Source organism: Misgurnus anguillicaudatus, chromosome 25 (genome assembly GCF_027580225.2).
Source record: "Misgurnus anguillicaudatus chromosome 25, ASM2758022v2, whole genome shotgun sequence".
NCBI classification, from domain to species: Eukaryota; Metazoa; Chordata; class Actinopteri; order Cypriniformes; family Cobitidae; genus Misgurnus; species Misgurnus anguillicaudatus.
In genome coordinates, this window is record NC_073361.2 from 18,347,761 (window position 1) to 18,366,371 (window position 18,611).

Below are 18,611 nucleotides of genomic sequence, written 5' to 3' on the forward strand. Positions count from 1 at the left end.
GTATTGGTGCAGGTCAAGCGTGGACATTGCATTAGGCAGGGCATGCTGAAAGACTCCCTATTATTTATGTGATGGTGGTCTCTGGATATAAATCTTTGAATAGGCAGGTAGGGCAGTGGGGAGACATAACTCATCATTTCAGCACAGAGAGGGATTATAAATTGGTGCAGGGGCCCCAAAGAGTCTTTATATTCAGGTACACCGAGTGATGGAGCCCAATGTTATTGCTTAGAGGATCATAGCAGATGAGACTTCATGTAGTCTCAGCTATGTGTCACGTGAGATGCAGATCAGATCATTTTTGTGAAAATCTGTGAAGCGGAAGACAAATGTCTCTATTTGATCTCTTTTATTACTTCACTTCTGTAGAAACAATTGAGGTATTCGGGAGTGATTTGTTCGTCTCTGCCTATGGCAGTTTACACGATTTAGCTGTCAGTCACTGTTGTTATTAAACTTGAAAGGGATTGTTAAACCAGGTATGCACAATGTCTGAACTAAATCCTTATAAAAAGGCTAAATTAAAATTTAATTTGAAGCATTCAACGCTGTCAGCTTTGCGTATGAGCCGAATGAAAGCAGGTGCTTGTGTGACAGGTGTAATTACCAGACTAACTGTCTCCTGCTATTGGAAAGAACAGCGGGTCACTTTGCTGTTTTTGGCATGTCAGCACGCAGAGGGGAATTGAATGTAATGGGGCTGGTTGGTGCCTCATTGATATTCATTGAGCGACGTGCAAAGAAAGTGCATCTCTGTTACATTGTCTCCAGGTAAGAGACCTTTCGGTGATTGTCCTTACATTACTGATATCTTTAGAGGACATCTAAGGACACAAATACAAGAAGGAATACAAAATACTATCTATGACTAACGGGTTAGGGTTTTAAACGTCTGCTCTCAGACCTTCTATACAAAGTCCTTCTAATGCTCGGACAACAGTTAGACACAAATTAGATGGCTCATCTGTTTTACATTATACAAATAAAAATGTAATGAATTGCTTTTATCTCTAAAATGCAATTATATGTGTAACAAGAGTCCAGAATAAGCACATAAATCATAGTTTATATACAGATTTTTTGTATTAAATCAGGTGCATGCACTCAAATTGCATTAAAGCAAAATTATTCATTGGCACCATCTAGTGTTTAAACAGCAGAAATACACAGCAATTTTTGTATTGATGCAAGGGCATGCAATTATCCGTTAGCACCATCTAGTGGTTAAACGGCAGAAATACACAGCATTCATTATATCTGCCAAATAAAAAAATATTTTAATGGCAAATTTCCTTTCAACTACAAAAAACTGAACAAAATTATAATTAAAAATAGACAAAAACTACAACCAAATATCTTTTAGCATTTTTTTAGGTAGAGGGTTTACTGTTGTTAAATTTGCCAATTCATTTAGAACTTAAAGCCTATGGAGAATAAGGTGTACTTACCAAAGACTTGTCCAAGGAAGAGAGACTTAACCAGGTTGAACTGTATGTCTGAGGCTTCAGGCAGGGTATAACTGACTGGTGGATAATGATCCAGCTACAAAACACATACACATGTTATTAGGACTGAAAACAGTAAAACAAAGTATCTTGTTTAGATGCCATTCTCTCATGTTTAAAATGCCAGTGCATTTTGCTGTGCTTTGGCGCCATCTACTGGATCAACATTTAATCAACACCCTATCCATACAATTAGAAAATTTACACACATATACCACAAAAATATTCTTACCTTTCATAAGAAATTCATAAGTCATTTTATGATTTAAGCCTAAAAAAATATAATTGCTTAAAAATTGTACATTTAATGTTACCTCCATATAAGTACTGGGAAAGTAAAGACACAATTGCCCAGTTTGCTGTGGATACTTTTTTGTAAGATGAATATTAGGCTAAAGTACAGAATGTAGCACTTTATTAACATTTGATTATTTTTTAACACATACAGGCTTTACTAACAAAGAACAACAACCTTTCATCCTGATGTATGTGTGTTGTCACTAAATGCAAGGCTTAGACTGCAGAAGCAATGGATAAAACTGATACTACACATTTTCTGCTTTGATGTGTAAATTATTATTGCAAATGTGACACTTTTTTTCATATTCACCTTGTTTAGACATTTCTAGATTCAACAGCACTTTCTTTGTATTTGTATTTTGTATTTATTTATTAGAAGGATAGCCCCTTGAGATGCGACATCTAATTTTCGAGGGGGTCGTAAACAAGAAACAACCATATCAAACAAACAAAAACAAAAACAAAAAAAACAACAGACAAACATTCTCAACTAGACACTCAAACCCACAACATAATTACAGCAATCATATCCCAACTAAGCAACTTAATACACCTACACAATCATTTAATCAACATAAGAGAACTTAAAAAATACACAAGCCATTTTCAGATGGGAAAATAGAAATGACCTGAAGCAATAAAATGAAGTAACAGATCTCAAAGACTGAGGGAGATTGTTCAGAAGAGGCTTTATACTGAAAAGACCTTCGTCAGATTTTACAAAAAATTCTGGGAACAAAAAATAAATCGTTCATGTCTTAGTAAATAAAATAATCTATATGGAATCAATACTGTTTCAAATAAAGGACAATCAAAGTAAACACATTTTAAAAGAAACAGAAACCAATGAAATTGTCTTCTTGATTTAGGGTGTAACCAATTAAGCATTTCATAAGTGATGAGTACGATATGGACATCTTAACACAAATAATTATAGACCACGTTAAGAGGCTTCAAATAAGTATCAGATGTATTTGATATATGATATCAGCATAATCTATAAGAGGTAATACCTGAGAAATAATTATTTTTCTAACTTTGCATGTAAGACAATAAAGTAAACGCAGACAACTGTATATTCTTTTGACAATATAATCAATATGAGGCTTATAATATGAGGCTTAAAAGTCAGTTCAGGATCAACCCAAAGACCAAGATATTTAAATGAATCAACATTTTCAATAACTAATCCATCATCAAAAGTAATATTCAAAACAAAAGGAAGCAAATGACACCGTCGTATACCAAATGACATACAGCAAGATTTCTTCTTATTCAATATAAGCATAATATTATAAAACCATTTTTGAACCAAATTAAAATCAGAAATTGCAACAAATCAGAATTAGTGGTGTAAACAATAAAAGCATAAAGATGTATAGAAGAATTTAAGCATATTTGATTAATATTTCTATTAATAAAAATAGAAAAAAGTAATGGTCCCAAAGGGGAACTTTGCGGAACACCTTTATCAACAATCAAATAATCGGACTGAAAAACTTGCAATGCAGAAGGACATTTCTAGATAAACCTATAGAAGACAATTTATCAAGAAGATGATAATGATTAACCATATCAAAAGCCTTTGAAAGATAAAAAAATAGCACCAGTAGCATAGCCTTTGTCAAAGGACGAGAACACATCATTTCTAAATTTTAAAAGAGGAGTAGAAGTAGGTCTTAAACCAGACTGAAATGGTGATAGACTATTTAGTGAACTCATAAAGGAAGATAATTGATTAAATATTAGTTTCTCCAAAATTTTCATAACAGAAGAAATAAAAGAAATCGTACGGTAATTGTTCATATTGGATGATTCACCACCTTTGAACAGAGGATTAATTCTAGCACATTTACATATAGTAGGGACAGGTTGATAAAGACAAATTAAATAATTCAGTAAGAGGATACATAAGCAACAGATATAATTTTACGTTTATTATACCAATACATACAGAGGGCACTGTATGTGTTACTGCAAATCTATACACTCACATAAAAAAGGTACAAAAGCTGTAAAAATATCTTTGCTGCCTTATTTTGTTTCATTTCAACATAATATTATTTATTTTGACTACAGAATATAGTTCAAAGAAGTCAACTTCATTTTATAAGTTGTAGCAACTTATCTCTTGTCAAGATAAATAATAGTAAGTTGAAATGACTTGTAAATCTGAGCTGATTAATAAAAAATTATGGCATCAAATACTTTTTTTTAACAATGAGATTCTCTTTTAAAAAGTACAGTTTTGTATATTGGTACCAAATGTATACATATTTGTACCTAAATTGTACAATTTAGGACCTATTTAAAGGGGACTGTTCCATTGACAGCTTTTGTACCTTCTGGAAGTGTACAAACATTTCATTTTTATTTTGCAATTAATGAACCTTAATGCACCGTAAGTCGCTTTGGATACAAGCATCTGCCAAATGCATAATTACAATAATATGTAATATAATAAATATAAATATCAAGTAAATGTGCTTCTGTTATTCTGGTAGAGCACTGTGCTAGCAATGCACAGGTCATGGGTTTAATTCCAGGAACACAAATGGGTGATTCTCACGAAAACTTGGTTTTAAAAATGTCAAGCATGAAAATGTAAAAATTGCTTAAATTTACTTTTTTTCCCACCAGACATTGAAAAACAAAGTCTGGAGTAAATGGGAACATTAATTTAAAAACTTTTACTTATCATTTAACACTTTTTGTAACATAATTTTAAAAATTAGTCCTAAAAAATCTCATTACCGCAACAGTCCGAAAACATCAACACTGACATATTTTCAAAATGACATGACAAACCTGAAAGAACATAATTTGGAGATTCTGCACATGCATTTAAAATCAAAGTATTATGCTTCTATTAATTAAATTAACATTTAATAAGCATCTGTTGCGGTAATGATAATCAAAATGTCGTGTAAGCATTCTGACAAGACAATATTTCAAATTAACTGTAAAAAAATGATCATCTTGAAGTAACTGGTCCATGTGCTTGGTCACTCAAAATCAAACTTTATTAAAATTCTGTATGTTTGCTTAAACTGTTCTCAAAAAGTGTTGCGGAGGATGAGAACATCAGGCATGGACACATCATTTTCCTAATTTTTCTTCATTATTATTATACATAAATATTCAGTAAATATTTTTTCTGTCATCTAAAGTAGTCTAGCAAAACATCCATTTATTTTTTTTCTTAATATTTTTGTGTTCATTTGATTAAATTACAACATAACGCATGTTCAAACACAGCCGGACACATTGCGGTAATGAGAATTTCAGCAGAAAATGAGATAAAATGTACAATTATAAATTCTTATGTTGAAATCACACATTGTGCAAGGTAGAACACAGTATTGTGTTAATTCTGATGCTTTTTAATGTTACTACATTACACATTTTAAAGCTAAAATCATTAGTGCCGTGGTGTTTCAATGGTTTCGTGAGAATCACCCAAATACTGGTAAAAAAGTATAAATTAAATGCACTGTAAATCGCTTTTTATTTCAAAGCAATGGTACACACACACATAGTTCAGTGACAGTTTTAATTACCCTGTTACTGTTGATTCACGTGCACTCCTAATAAGCATGAGGCATCTCAGCCTCTGTATTAAAAAGAATTATTTCCGCCAAATTACTTTTTTGTGCTTGAAGACACGGCTGCTCACCAAGTCTCCTCTGTGTTGTGAAAGTGGCTCTCTCATCGCCGCACAATGCCGTGAATACAAATGAGGCTAACAGAAAGAAACACAGGCTCAGACACAATAGCGTTCCTCTGACATATTTCAGCTCTAATTTGTTCCACTGATGTTGACGGACTGATAAATGCAGGCATGTTTATTCAGACGCCTCCCAGGTGCTCAACAAAAATTGTCCAGGGAAGCCCTCTTTCCCCCGCCGTAACGCATCATTCTCCAGAAACCTTGTCCAATTGCATTTCTGAATCTCATATCTCATCTTGTGTTTTTGCTGCTGCTAACAGGGGAGGGCGTGTTGCTGTTTATCAGTGGGATAATGTGACCAAATTAAATTGCTTGCAGCCTGTTTACCTTTATCTCTGGAAACTAATGGGCGGTAGGGATGTAGGTATGACTCTTAGAGAGAGAGAGAGAGAGAGAGAGAGAGAGAGAGAGAGAGAGAGAGAAAGAGGCTGTCCCCTGTGGTGATGTGGCCCCGGTTTGACGCGGTTAGCGCTAATGAGCCCTGCTGTGAGCCTATAATTAATTTCCATCCAACAAGCTGCCTATCTGACAGAAGCCTATCCTACACCGCGGCCACCCAGAGAGGGACACTCGGCCCGGGAGGCAACATCAGCTTCACAGGGGTGTCTGCTATTCTGTCAGCCTTGAATTATAGCTGCAACCCCATTGAGAGAACAATTCAGAGACACCAAGAGAGAACAAACAAATGCAGAAGATATCGGACAATAAACTAGAGAATAAAACAATATTAATGAGAATTAGGCAGCTTAGTGCCTCTCAAATATCTATAAAATACATTTCTGTAAAAACATTAATTTATAAAAAAAAATATTTTTTATAAATATAATTTTTATAAAATATTTTATAAATATATCAGTTTTCTTTTTTATAAAACTTTACAACAAGCTCAACTCTCATCATGACTCGCAGACCACTGCAACTATAAAAGCTCTGTCCCGGGTCCTCCACATTACTTTGATAGCAAGCTGACCTGACACGATGGTAAAAAAAACCCTCAAAGAATTTATTACTCTAAATGAATAATGTATTTCTAAATAAAATGGTACTTTGCTATTTGCCTTGGGGTTTAAAAGCAACTAAAAGATCAAGTACAACTGTGATTGCTTTGTCTACATGGTTGTTGTTCTTCTAGTTATGTTTTGACCTTTCCCTGTCTGATTCGGAAAGGGTATGATGCTTCATTTATCACAGGTGTGGGTGTGTGGAAAGGTCAGATGGACTGCTGTTATCAGTTCTCCTATCCTTTTTAAAGCAAACTCTTCCTGAAAATGCACAGGTGATAAAACTCTCATCAGTATTAGAGAATCTGATTGGTCAGAATCAGGTATTTCTATAGCATTACGATACATATTTGTATTATGTTTATACATGGATTGACATTTAACTCATTCCCCGCCAGCCTTTTTTTATAAAGTTGCCCGCCAGCATTTTTGTGATTTTCACAAAAAAAAACTTCCATGAAAATCTTCTTTTAAAAATATATAAACATACAAATATATAAAATCAAAGAACAGACCCTCTGCTTTCGGAGAAACAATAAACAAAACGGAAACAAGTTTCATCCTATCAATGGAACGGTACACAGAAGTCCCAGTTCGGTTTGTACCTCGGTTCAGGCGCCACGGTTCGATTCACTTTCAGTACAATGGAGGGAAAAGCAAAACAAAAATGAAGAAGCTCGGCTGCATCGGCACCAATCAGAGCTTCAGAGCTAAAGCGGGGCAACAGATTAGCTGTCCATAAAGAGCCCGCGTATCTAACAGTAGTTCTGCATTACATTAATTATTTTGCACGCAAGTTTTTTTTACTTTCATACCGTGTATTCTCCGTTTAAATTCATACACCGAACCGTGACCCCCGTACCGATTCGGTTCGAAACGAATACATGTACCGTTCCACCCCTTATATACACACATATATATGTGTGTGTGTGTGTGTGTGTGTGTGTGTGTGTGTGTGTGTGCGTGTGTGTGTGTGTGTGTGTGTGTGTGTACCTGTATATATATTAGCAAAAACCTAAATAATTGGATTTTTGTAAAGGAATTTTGTTCAGAGATCAGATACAGAACAATTAGCAAAACATAATCACAGTGTAAAATTTATAAATAATGTTTTGCTTCAGTTTTTTATAAATTGGGTAAGCCATCTAGTGGATAATTGCGGTATTACAGATTACCCTAAAAACTCCCGAGGAACACGTTTTTCATGCAAATGTGTTCTCTTAATTGACGAGATAACTCGTCATTGGCGGGGAAAGAGTTAATTTCAAGTGAATAACATTTTGCAATTCTTATATACAACATACATTTTATGATAATAATAGGATAATGATAATATTGATGACGAGACTAGACACAGGTAAAGACAACAGACTACGCGAGAGAGTGCGTCTTCATGGTTTTTAAATATGATTTAAAATGGTTTTAGCCTTTAGTTACTGAGTCTATCTATTAAAATATTAAGATCAGACAAAGGTTTTTTTTACATTTTATATTTTTATTTCATTAATGGCTCAGACAAAATCATAAGTGGCTCTGGTCTGGCCCTGTCCCCCAAACTCCGCCTATACAATGCAATAATCTAAAATGTAATGATTATTTTGAAAGCATACTTGGTAAACTCTCCTCTTAGGTGTATAGTGCTTTGATAAATATATGAAGAGTTTCGTTGAAAAACGAGATAACCACCGTTTTTAAAATTGTTCAGAAATCGCATTTTTTTGGTTGTGCAGTCCAATTTATATCAATGCAACTGCAGTTGGTTTGTTTTGATTTAAACCTTCATAACTTAAAAAATACACCTAAGTAGCACCATAAAACAAAATAATAACATGATAACATAATAATAAACAAGTTTTGACAAAAATGTTAAAAATGGATTTATCTCGTTTTGCAACGAAACTCTTCATATATACAGTACTGTGCAAAAGTCTTAAGGGGATCGCACACCGGCCGCGCAGCTCAGCGCCGCGCCGTTCTAAAAAAATGTAACACATTGTTTTCTATGAGTGTACGCACACAGGCGCCGCCAGGTGGCGCCTGTCCGCGCCGCCCAGCTGTGACTCAGGAAGTTGTTCTAATCCCTGTCGCGCCACACAGCGCCACTCACATAGTTTAACATTAAATAACATCATATTTTCCCACATCATTAATGATTAACATTGGCTGCTAACCTATATTTTACATTTTGAATTAGACGCTATCTGACGAATCTCGCGCTATTTAAATTGCACTTCCGGTTTACAATACCTCCGAGTTCTCCTAGGCGGGACGCGGCGCTGCGCTGAGCTGCGCGGCCGGTGTGCGATCCCTTTTAGGCCACTACCACCACACTTGTTGTTTTATAGTTTTAATGTCCATCCATATTTATTTTATATATTTTATTAAAATACAAACAAAAAATACAGGAAATATGTACAAACAATACATTTTCAGGACAAAATGTCTTCTTTAGGCATCATCTTTGTTTAGTGTGACCTCTCTCTCTCAAGTGGTAGGGGAGTTTACCCTAAAAACTTGACACATCGGTTTACATTTTTGTACAATTTTTAATACTATATGAAGAGTTTCGTTGCAAAACGAGATAACCACCGATTTGTTAATTGTTCAGAAATCACGTTTTTTGGTTGTGCATTCCAATTAATTTCAATGCAACTGCAGTTGGTTTGTTTTGATTTAAACCTTCATAACTTAAAAAATACAGCTAAGTAGCACCATAAAACAAAATAATAACATGATAACATAATAATAGACATGTTTTGACAAAAATGTTAAAAAATGGATTTATCTCGTTTTGCAATGAAACTCTTCATATACACATGTCCTGTATTTTCTGGATGTTTTATATTAAAGAGACTGAGAAACAATTATATATGATCAATTTAACATTGCAAAAAGAACAAATATAATTTTGGCATGGTGGCCTAAGACTTTTACACAGTACTGTATATAAATGTATGGGTCAAAACACAACAATGGTCCAAAATAAAATGCCCTTTCAGTTGAAATATACAAAAGTAAAGGCTAAATTAAATATATCAAATACGGAGTTATCTTGTTTTGGAACCAAACTCTTCATATCTGCCAGTATTACATTAGGAGAGCAACCAATGAGATATCATCAATTTATAATGGCAATTGAAGTACAGTACCGCTGTGAAAGCAACAGCATGTCCAATTTGAAAAAGCACCAAATTTAGGCATCATTTGTCCAGCAAATCGCCTGGTCATTCTTTTCTCATTTTCTCAAGATGTTAAAGACATTGTGAATCTGAAAATGAATATGGCAATTCTTCAAAAATAAAACTTGCAGATTGTACCGGTTTTCTGTCCACAAAAGTGGTCACAACAGTAATACTAACCACTAGTGTCATGCACACATACACAAAGTGCCATACCTGCATAGGTCAAGGTGTGAAAAATGGCTCTGGGTTTCTATTTGCTGCAATGTCAGTGTGCTTTTCGAGGGCTATAAAAACCGGGTAAACAGGCTATGGTCTCTCTCCCTCTATGTGCCAGGCTTCTAGTGCTAGTCTGCAAGATCTCACGCTTGGTAGAGTTTTGTCAGGAGAAGTGAAATAAAGCTGAATTAAAGAGAGCTACAGCCTTGCTTTAAGACCCACAGGCTTATCTCAGCGTTGTGCCTCATGCTTTCAGACAGCGGGAATTTGATCATTTGATTTAGAAGACTGAACAGAGAAGCGAGAGAGAGTCAACAAGACAACAGAGCCTGCACTTTTGCAGACAAGGTCACGGTATATCTGACATGCTATCTGCACATCTGTCGTTCATTATTGTTCTCCTGGCGCATGTCTCATAGTGACGGTATAAAGGAGGAAAGTGATGCAGAGTCAAACAGCTCCATCACCTGAAAATTTGCGCACATCCTACAGATCGGACATCATGGATCTCAAGTTTCCCGTGATCTTGATTACTCTCTTATCGCTCCATCTCGCCGATGCATCCTGCTTATTGATCATGCGGGCCGCCGCTCGTCCCGCCATTTAGGACATAATAAAAAGCTAACGTGTGCACTGAGTCCAAGTTCAGGGATCAATATAGGCTTTCAATTATCCTGCTTCTGTACTACAGATGGGAATGCATGATGGGTAATGGCTACTGCATGAACACACACGCACGTTTTAAACCTAGTTTCACAAGTTCGCATTGACATGTTATCAATAGGGTAATATGATAATAGAAGAGGAGAGGGCCCTGAGCTTGGAATTTTAGCCCGAACTCCCCCCTCTTCAACTGGGATAGATATATCATCAGAGAGTAATGTGATGGGGTGGAGGAGGGATGCTTTGCCGCAGGATCCGATATGCTATGAGCTCAAATAAAAATGCATAAACAATCATATGTTTTTAAATGGAAAGATAAATAAAGGTTGGAAACCACTGCTCTACAACACAGTTTGGTGTTACCCTGTTCCTTAGTAACTACTCATGTACAGTATTTAAATGTATGCAAGTTAGTAAAAGTGTATTTTACCTGTATCTCAATGTCTCTCTCGACTCGAGAGATGTTGATGGTGTGGGGTTGCCCGTTGGCTAGATTCCTCTGGTCGATATCAATGGTGAAAGGCTCTCTAAGGCCACCCAAGTTATAACGCAGCTGTAGGGTGCCTAAGCAAATCCGGTTGAGACAGAGAATAAGAAAGAAATGAAAATCTGTTATTATAAGTTAGTTTAAAAAAAAAAGATAAATGTATGATATTTAAGTGATGCGATTGGGAAAAAGTGTCCAAAATCAGTATTTTTGTCTGCACCCTGACATACAGTACTGTAACTCCCATACTGGACAGTTCATATACACACTAGAGCCCAACGGGCCACAGAACAGAACAAAACCTCATTTGGGTTACAGCTCGGGCTGCTGAGATAAATCTGCTCACAGACTACAGAGATAAATTCATGGCATTGGGCAGCTTAACAAAAACAATTAAGTACAACCAGTTTAGTGTCTGCTTTAAATTTTATGGAATGATCTTCAGTGAAAACATTGCTCTACAAGTTAAACAAGTTGTGTTTAAAAGTGAAAATGTGTCCCTGACTGGATTAACTCTTTCGCCGCCAGCGTTTTTAAAAAAAGTTGCCAGCCAGCGCCAGCGTTTTTCATGATTTTCACAAAAGTTTAATGCCTTCCAGAAAATGTTCTTCTTCAAATATATAAACATACAATATACCAAAAGAAAGAACAGACCCTCTGCTTTCAAACAAAAACGTTTCATCCTACCTTCAGTAGTTCTTTTGTAATCAGCTTTTGAATATGGGTAGGTTTCTGCAAAACACCACATTTTGAGCAAAAAGCAGAGATAATTCCATTTCTGGACTTTTCATAGAGATCCCATTCAGAGCGATCTTTAAAACAGACACGGACATGCAACAACTTGCCATTGGGCAATACTTCTGGGTTTAAAAAGTTGCGGAAGGGCACAACCTAGTGGATAATAGCGGTATTGCGTAAAGACAGAAATACTCGTCATCGGCAGGGAAGCGTTTTCTCTTGATTGACGAGATATCTCGTCAATGGCGGCGAAAGAGTTAAGGAGCTTTTCTTTAAATGGATCAAAGTGTCATCCTAATGCCAGCAAACAGTGATGTCATTTCCTGTGCTCCATCATTTGTCATATATTTATGACCTTGCCTGTAAAATCCAGGCCTCGCAATCTAAATATGCAATTAGGAACATCAAAGTTTGATTTTAATTCTTGGCGTATGGTCTTAGACTTATGTTGACAAGTTATCTTGTCAATTAAGAGAAAACATTTGCATGAAAAAAACTTTTGCTGATGAATTTTTATGGTTATCTGTAATACCGCGATTATCCACTAGATGGCACACTTACCCAATTTATAAAAAACTGAAGCAAAAAATTATTTACTCATTTTAAACTCTGTGCATGTTTTGATAATCGTTCTGAATCTGATCTCTAACAAAATTCCTTCACAAAAATGTAATAGTTTCAGCTTTTTGCTAAAAAAATATATTAAAAAAAACATATTTAAGAGTTTATTAGCAGAGAAAAAAATAAAGATAGGATGAAATGTTTTTTCCTGATTTGTTTGTTTATTGTTTGTTTGAAAGCAGAGGGTCTGTTGTTTCATTTGATATATTTGCCTGTTTATATATTTTTAGAAGAAAATTTTCTTGGAAGGCATTTTGTGATACTTTGTGAAAATCACAAATAATGCTGGCGGGCAACTTACAAAAAAAGGCTATTGAGGAATGAGTTAATCATTGATTTCAATATTTTACATGACTCAATATTAAAGATATCAAGGTTATATTTTCACAAAATGTTCTTTACATTATTTAGGATGATTTTATGTAAGAAAAACAATGAGGCTGCGTCCAAAATCTCTAAAAAGCTAGGCAATCCAGTGTTTGGTTTACATCTTCTGAGATACATTCGTCTTGTCCCACAATTCTACAGTATGCGAATTGGCTGGTTGAGCCTGAAACAAAATGGTGGCCAAGAAAGTGGCTTGCTCACAAGTTTAGTGTAAATAAAGTTATATTTTCACTTTTTACACCTTTTAGTGAGAAATTAGTATTACATTTTTTAAATATGGGATTAGTTATTACAAAGGCGCTCTCTGTTTATATTTCAAACATAATTCCATTATGCTGCCTATGAAAGCTGTCCAAATGTGTTTCCCGGAGCTGCTTAAGGTTTCGGACGCAGCCCACATAACAGGCAGGGTCACAATTAGTTTATACTCTTAGTACTATTAGACTTTAGTAGGAAGTCTGCATCCACATAATAAACTATAAAAATCCCATATACAGTTTGAAGTTGAATGAGTGTATTATAAGTATAAGCTTAGTCAGAGTAAACGGCATATATCATTTACCGTGAATGAAAACAAGGCTGTGAGGAATGCAAATATAGTTTTATTCAATATGTCATACTGTTTTGTGAGTGATTTTTCAGTGGATAAAAAGTTGCTTGGTCTTCCATTTATCACAGCCCCTATTCACAGTTATGCGAAATTAAATGTGGCGTCTATTCTGACTAAAGTTTATACTTACATGATATTTTGAACAGAACAGGGCTATACAACTCCTATTACTGTAGTGCAACTGTACTGCAGAGTTCAACCCTACCATATTGTTTGGACTATAAGTCGCACTTTTTTCATAGTTTGGCTGGTCCTGCGACTTATAGTCAGGGGCGACTTGTAAGTCAGTATGAATTAATTTTGACATGTGAACTAAGAGACAACAGTACTGTCTACAGCTGCTAAAGTCCGCTATATGCTGCTCCTGTATGTAATTCAATAGATTCAGTGATGTGGAATGATGAGCCTGCAAACTTGATGCTTGTTGGCTTGTTCTGTTCATTTAGCCTATTCAGCCTTCCAGGTATCTTCTGTATGCTATTGTGTATCGTGTAAATAACTGATAATGTTACATTAATGTATGGACATCTATGCAGCCTGCTGTTCTGTGTGCTATTGTTTAGTTGAATAATTTGCCTTTCCTGATTAAATGTCTGTTCTTCAGCTTAGATTTTGTGAAATAATTTTCTAAATAAATGTGAAGTGTAGTCCATTGCGACTTACATATGTTTTTTCGTCTTCATGATGCATTTTTGATTGATGCGACTTATACTCCGGAGTGACTTTTAGTCCGGAAAATAAGGTAATACTGCAGTATGGAAGTTGAATAGCCCTTTAACAGACAGACTGAATAAACTACAACAGCATATGGTTGAAGAGAATACAAAAGCAAAGAAACTACACATTTAGTCTCCACAAAACATAGGAAAAACCATCAACATGTTTTACCATTGTGACGGAGCACCACAGCCATATAGTCCTGCGTTTTAGAGCTGACATAAACCAGGACGCTGGGAGATGTGGAGGTACTGAAGCTGAAGGTGAGGTCTTCACGTGTGAAGTTGCTCTCTGTTGTACTGATCTGAGTTAAGCTCTTGTCTTCCAGGCCGGAGGCTGCAGCCACCACGTCTGGTGTCAGGTTATATCTGACCAGTGTTCCTGCCTCAAAAAAACCTCCAACATCTGGAAAAACAGACCAAGAAGTTTCCTAAGTGGTTTTACTGTATATTGAATACACTTTGATTTTGGCAGTTTGAAAAAGCTACGGTGTCCCAACCAACAAACCAATCAAATCAATCCTTAAAAATCAATCAATAAATCAAAATCAATCAAATCAATCAATCAATCAATCAAATCAATCAATCAATCAATCAATCAATCAATCAATCAATCAATCAATCAATCAATCAATCAATCAACCAACCAACCAACCAACCAACCAACCAACCAACCAACCAATCAACCAACCAACCAACCAACCAATCAATCAACCCATCCATCCATCAATATTGCAATCGTATTTTATGTACTTTAAAAAGGTCCGCATATGTACCTGTGATGCACGGGTTGATCCAAAATGAGATCTAGTCGGTTACTAGTCATCCAAAAATATTTTTAATGATATTCGGGTCGTGGTCGATCGGGTCGTTTGAAATAAAGATGCCAATTAAACCTTTGTAATTTATATAGTTTACAATAATATAAAGAACACCCTATAGCAACTAGTTCCTATGTCTATGGCCCAATGACGCTACGATGAGCATTTACTACTTTTAAAAAATGCGGGCCAGGAAGTGGGTCGGGAACATTTTTTTTTCGGTCCGAGTATCGAGTGGGTTAGTTGAAAACGTCTGTCGGGTGCAGGTTGTGTATACATTGCAAGGCTTCGAACCAGTTCATGGAACAAAAACAAAAAACAGAAACTTTTGGAACAGAAACGAAACCAGAAACTTAAAAAAAAAGAAATGTTCCAGGACAGAATAATTTATTTTAAATAATGGTAACCGGTTAATACCGTTATTTTTTTCTGAGAGAAATGAGAAGCTTGCCACCAGCAAGTAGGCTACTCAAGCCCAAGTCTCTAATGCTCAATCCTAAGAGGTATATCTACCAAGTATCTCAAGATGTTTGTTTTTTAATACTAATTAGTGGTGTAATGGATCGCAGTTGATCCGTGATCCGTACAGATCACGACCCACGGTTCGGCTCGCATGCGATTTGCTGATTAATACGCAAATTTAAATAGGGTGAAAGTTGATCATTTGCATGTTTCAAAGGCTTGCAAATGTTAAACTTATGTTAAAGACAACGTAATTTTTACTTTATGTTTATGCTGCATCTTCTTCATGAAGCGCCGTTTGGAATTAGTCCTCCATCTGTGTGTGTGTGTGTGCGCGTGTTTAAGTGCACTCAAAAGTGCATACACGAAGAGACGCGTTTCAAAAAGTAAGCAAACAATCTTTCTGTTCGTGACAGGACACATTTAAACAAAATGATCTCGAAATACCACAGTATTCTTTTTCTAATAAAACATTTGTTTATGTCTTAAATGTATGTATAGATTAGTGCCAGAAACCAGGTCTGTGCTTATCTTAAAGAGCCAGTAACCTCAATTAACATGCAGTATGTAGACTAATAATTTAAGTTTAATGTCACAATGATCAGCGTACTTATTTGTATATCCCACCCGCGCATCACTGATATGTACCATTTTGGTACAGTACCTTTAAACTACTAATATGCACATTTTAGGTACAAAAGTGTACTTTTTAAAAAGGTACCACCCAAGTGACAACTTATGTATCTTCTTGTACCATTTTTTCTGAGAGTGTGTTTTAAACCTCTGGCCCATTGGGGTCTGTGAGTTACCAGACTAAATAAAAAATATTAAAAACAAATAAATGACAAAACTTATCAACATTTAATTAATTCACAATGTAGTCAGCTCTCAATGATGAATTGTATGAGTCTGAAATGTTTTCAACTTTTTCCACTTATAACCGAATAATGTAATTCACGATTATCTGTCAGTATTTGTATTTGTTCGGTCTAACATGCTAGTGAATAGCTGACTTCATTAAGGTTCATTAGATAATGTAGCTGTTAACTTCAATAAAAGATTCAAACAAAAAGATTGTAAAACATTTTACATTTTATATTTATGCATTCGACTAATGCTTTTTAAAAAATCGATTGCTAATGCAATGCCCCAGAAACTGACCTACAGGAACAAACATGACTTAAGATTTAGGGGGTTAGGAGGTATGCAATTTTTGTTGTCTGCCACCTGAAACTGTTTGAGAAGCACTATAGTGTTAAGACTCCGTTTTAAATGGTAAATGGACTGCATTTATATAGCGCTTTCATAGACCCATGGCCATCCAAAGCGCTTTACATATATTGCCTCACATTCACTCACACACCGATGGCAGTCAGCCATGCAAGGCGACATCCAACTCGTTGGCAGCAGCTGGGGTTAAGTGTCTTGCTCAAGGACACCTCGACACTTGGTCAGGTGGAACCGGGGATTGAACCACAAACCTTCTGATTTGTAGACAACCTACATGAACCACTCAACCACTGCCGCCCCACAGCATTTAGGACTATAAATGTTATTCCCTGATCAAAAATCATGGTCACCATTTGATAAACAGTGCATCTGAAGTGATGAAGTGATATCTGGCCCGGCCAACTGCAGTAAAGGACAGGAGAACTGACATTATCCTCACGTTTTGTATTCATGAGGGGCTTCACCAGAAGCTATAAAACAGACAGGACACCTTCTTATTACCCTTTTACTTGAGGGGAGAACAAAGGTCCTTACATGGATCGTTTAACCTGCTACGAAGAGTGTGCGAGTGTGCATGGATTTGTCTAACACGAGCAGTATCAACAACACAGGATTTGCTGCATATGGGCTGGAACAGAGAGAACCATGGGAAATCAAGATGGGTAATGAAGTAAATACACACAAGGGTAAAAAAAGAGCGAACGAACGTGACAAAGCCTACCCGTGCTGAATATCTCATGTACGCAGAGGACAAGGTGGGTTTATCTGCTATTCCCCGCATTCATATTCTTCTATTTAGCCATGTAACCCACGGGAACAGGCAAATGAGCTTCACAAAAATGCCGTATTGGGAGACGAAGAGAAAATCAGTGCCGAGACTGCAGAGTGGTTTAATTATTCGCTGTGAAGCCCTTGAGCATTCTGCACTATTTTATAAGGCTGCGCTGTGGGGTTCAAGAACAACAGAATTAAATTCTTTGTACATTTTTGAGATATTGAGTACAAAGTCAACTTTGGTGATTCGTTCTGAAAATTTAAATCAACAAACTTTCAGCCCCAGGAGGGAATTATGTAGCTACTGTACCACACAATACTGTACACTTTTGTCTATAATGATCACAATGTAGTGTATCTGTAGCTCAGATGGTGGAGCATTACACTAACAGCGCAAAAGTCATGTATTCGATCCCAAAGGAACAGACACATATAGATAAAATGTATACTTTGTAAGTCGCTTTGGCTGAAAGTGTTTGCCAAAAGCATAAATGTACAATACTATATTACAGTGATGGGGGTAACGCATTACAAGTAACTTGCATTACGTAAAAATATTACTTTTCTGAAGTAACGAGTAAAGTAACGCATTACTTTATAAATGTACAAATTAATATTTTTGTTACTTTTTTAAAAAAGTAATGCGGATTACTTTTCCGTTTAATTCATTTGTAAACTTAAGCATTACTTTCCATGAGAAGTAACTAAGTAACGCAATTAGTTATTTTTTGGGGGAGTAACTTAAAGGGGAAAGAGAATGAAAAACCATTTTTACCTTGTCTTTGCTGAATAATGGTAGTCTACCCGCATTCACAAACATACAAAAAGTGCTAAACATGCTAAACATCTCAGTCTCATAAAAATTCCTCTTTTAGAAATGTCAGCCAGAAAACGGCCCAATCTGAAAAACTGATGCTTATGACATCACAGACATCTCACTGCCCCTCCACTTTAAAATAATTGGCTACATTTTTGAGTGGCAGCAAAGTCAGCCAATCAGTAATGAGATTACAAGTTAAGCCAGTAGGGGGAACCAAATAGGTGCAAAACCACTTGTTTAAAACCCCCCACCCTAATAGAGCTATCTGAGAGAGCACTCAATTGGATAGACCTACGACCAATCAGAGCAACGGAGTGTGTGTGTGAGTGTATTTTGAAATTACGTCTT

At 35.9% G+C, this 18,611-nt stretch overlaps 1 protein-coding gene across 1 annotated transcript in view; it reads right to left on the reverse strand.

The window, feature by feature from the left end:
- Positions 1-18,611, reverse strand: part of cntnap2a (contactin associated protein 2a) — a 459,495-nt gene that overhangs the window by 20,377 nt on the left and 420,507 nt on the right. The window contains exons 19-21 of the mRNA XM_073864211.1: positions 14,329-14,562; positions 11,028-11,161; positions 1,449-1,542 (exon numbers count right to left, since the gene is read on the reverse strand). Of these exons, the coding sequence (XP_073720312.1) occupies positions 1,449-1,542; positions 11,028-11,161; positions 14,329-14,562 (462 nt within the window). The remainder of the gene's footprint in view (positions 1-1,448; positions 1,543-11,027; positions 11,162-14,328; positions 14,563-18,611) is intronic.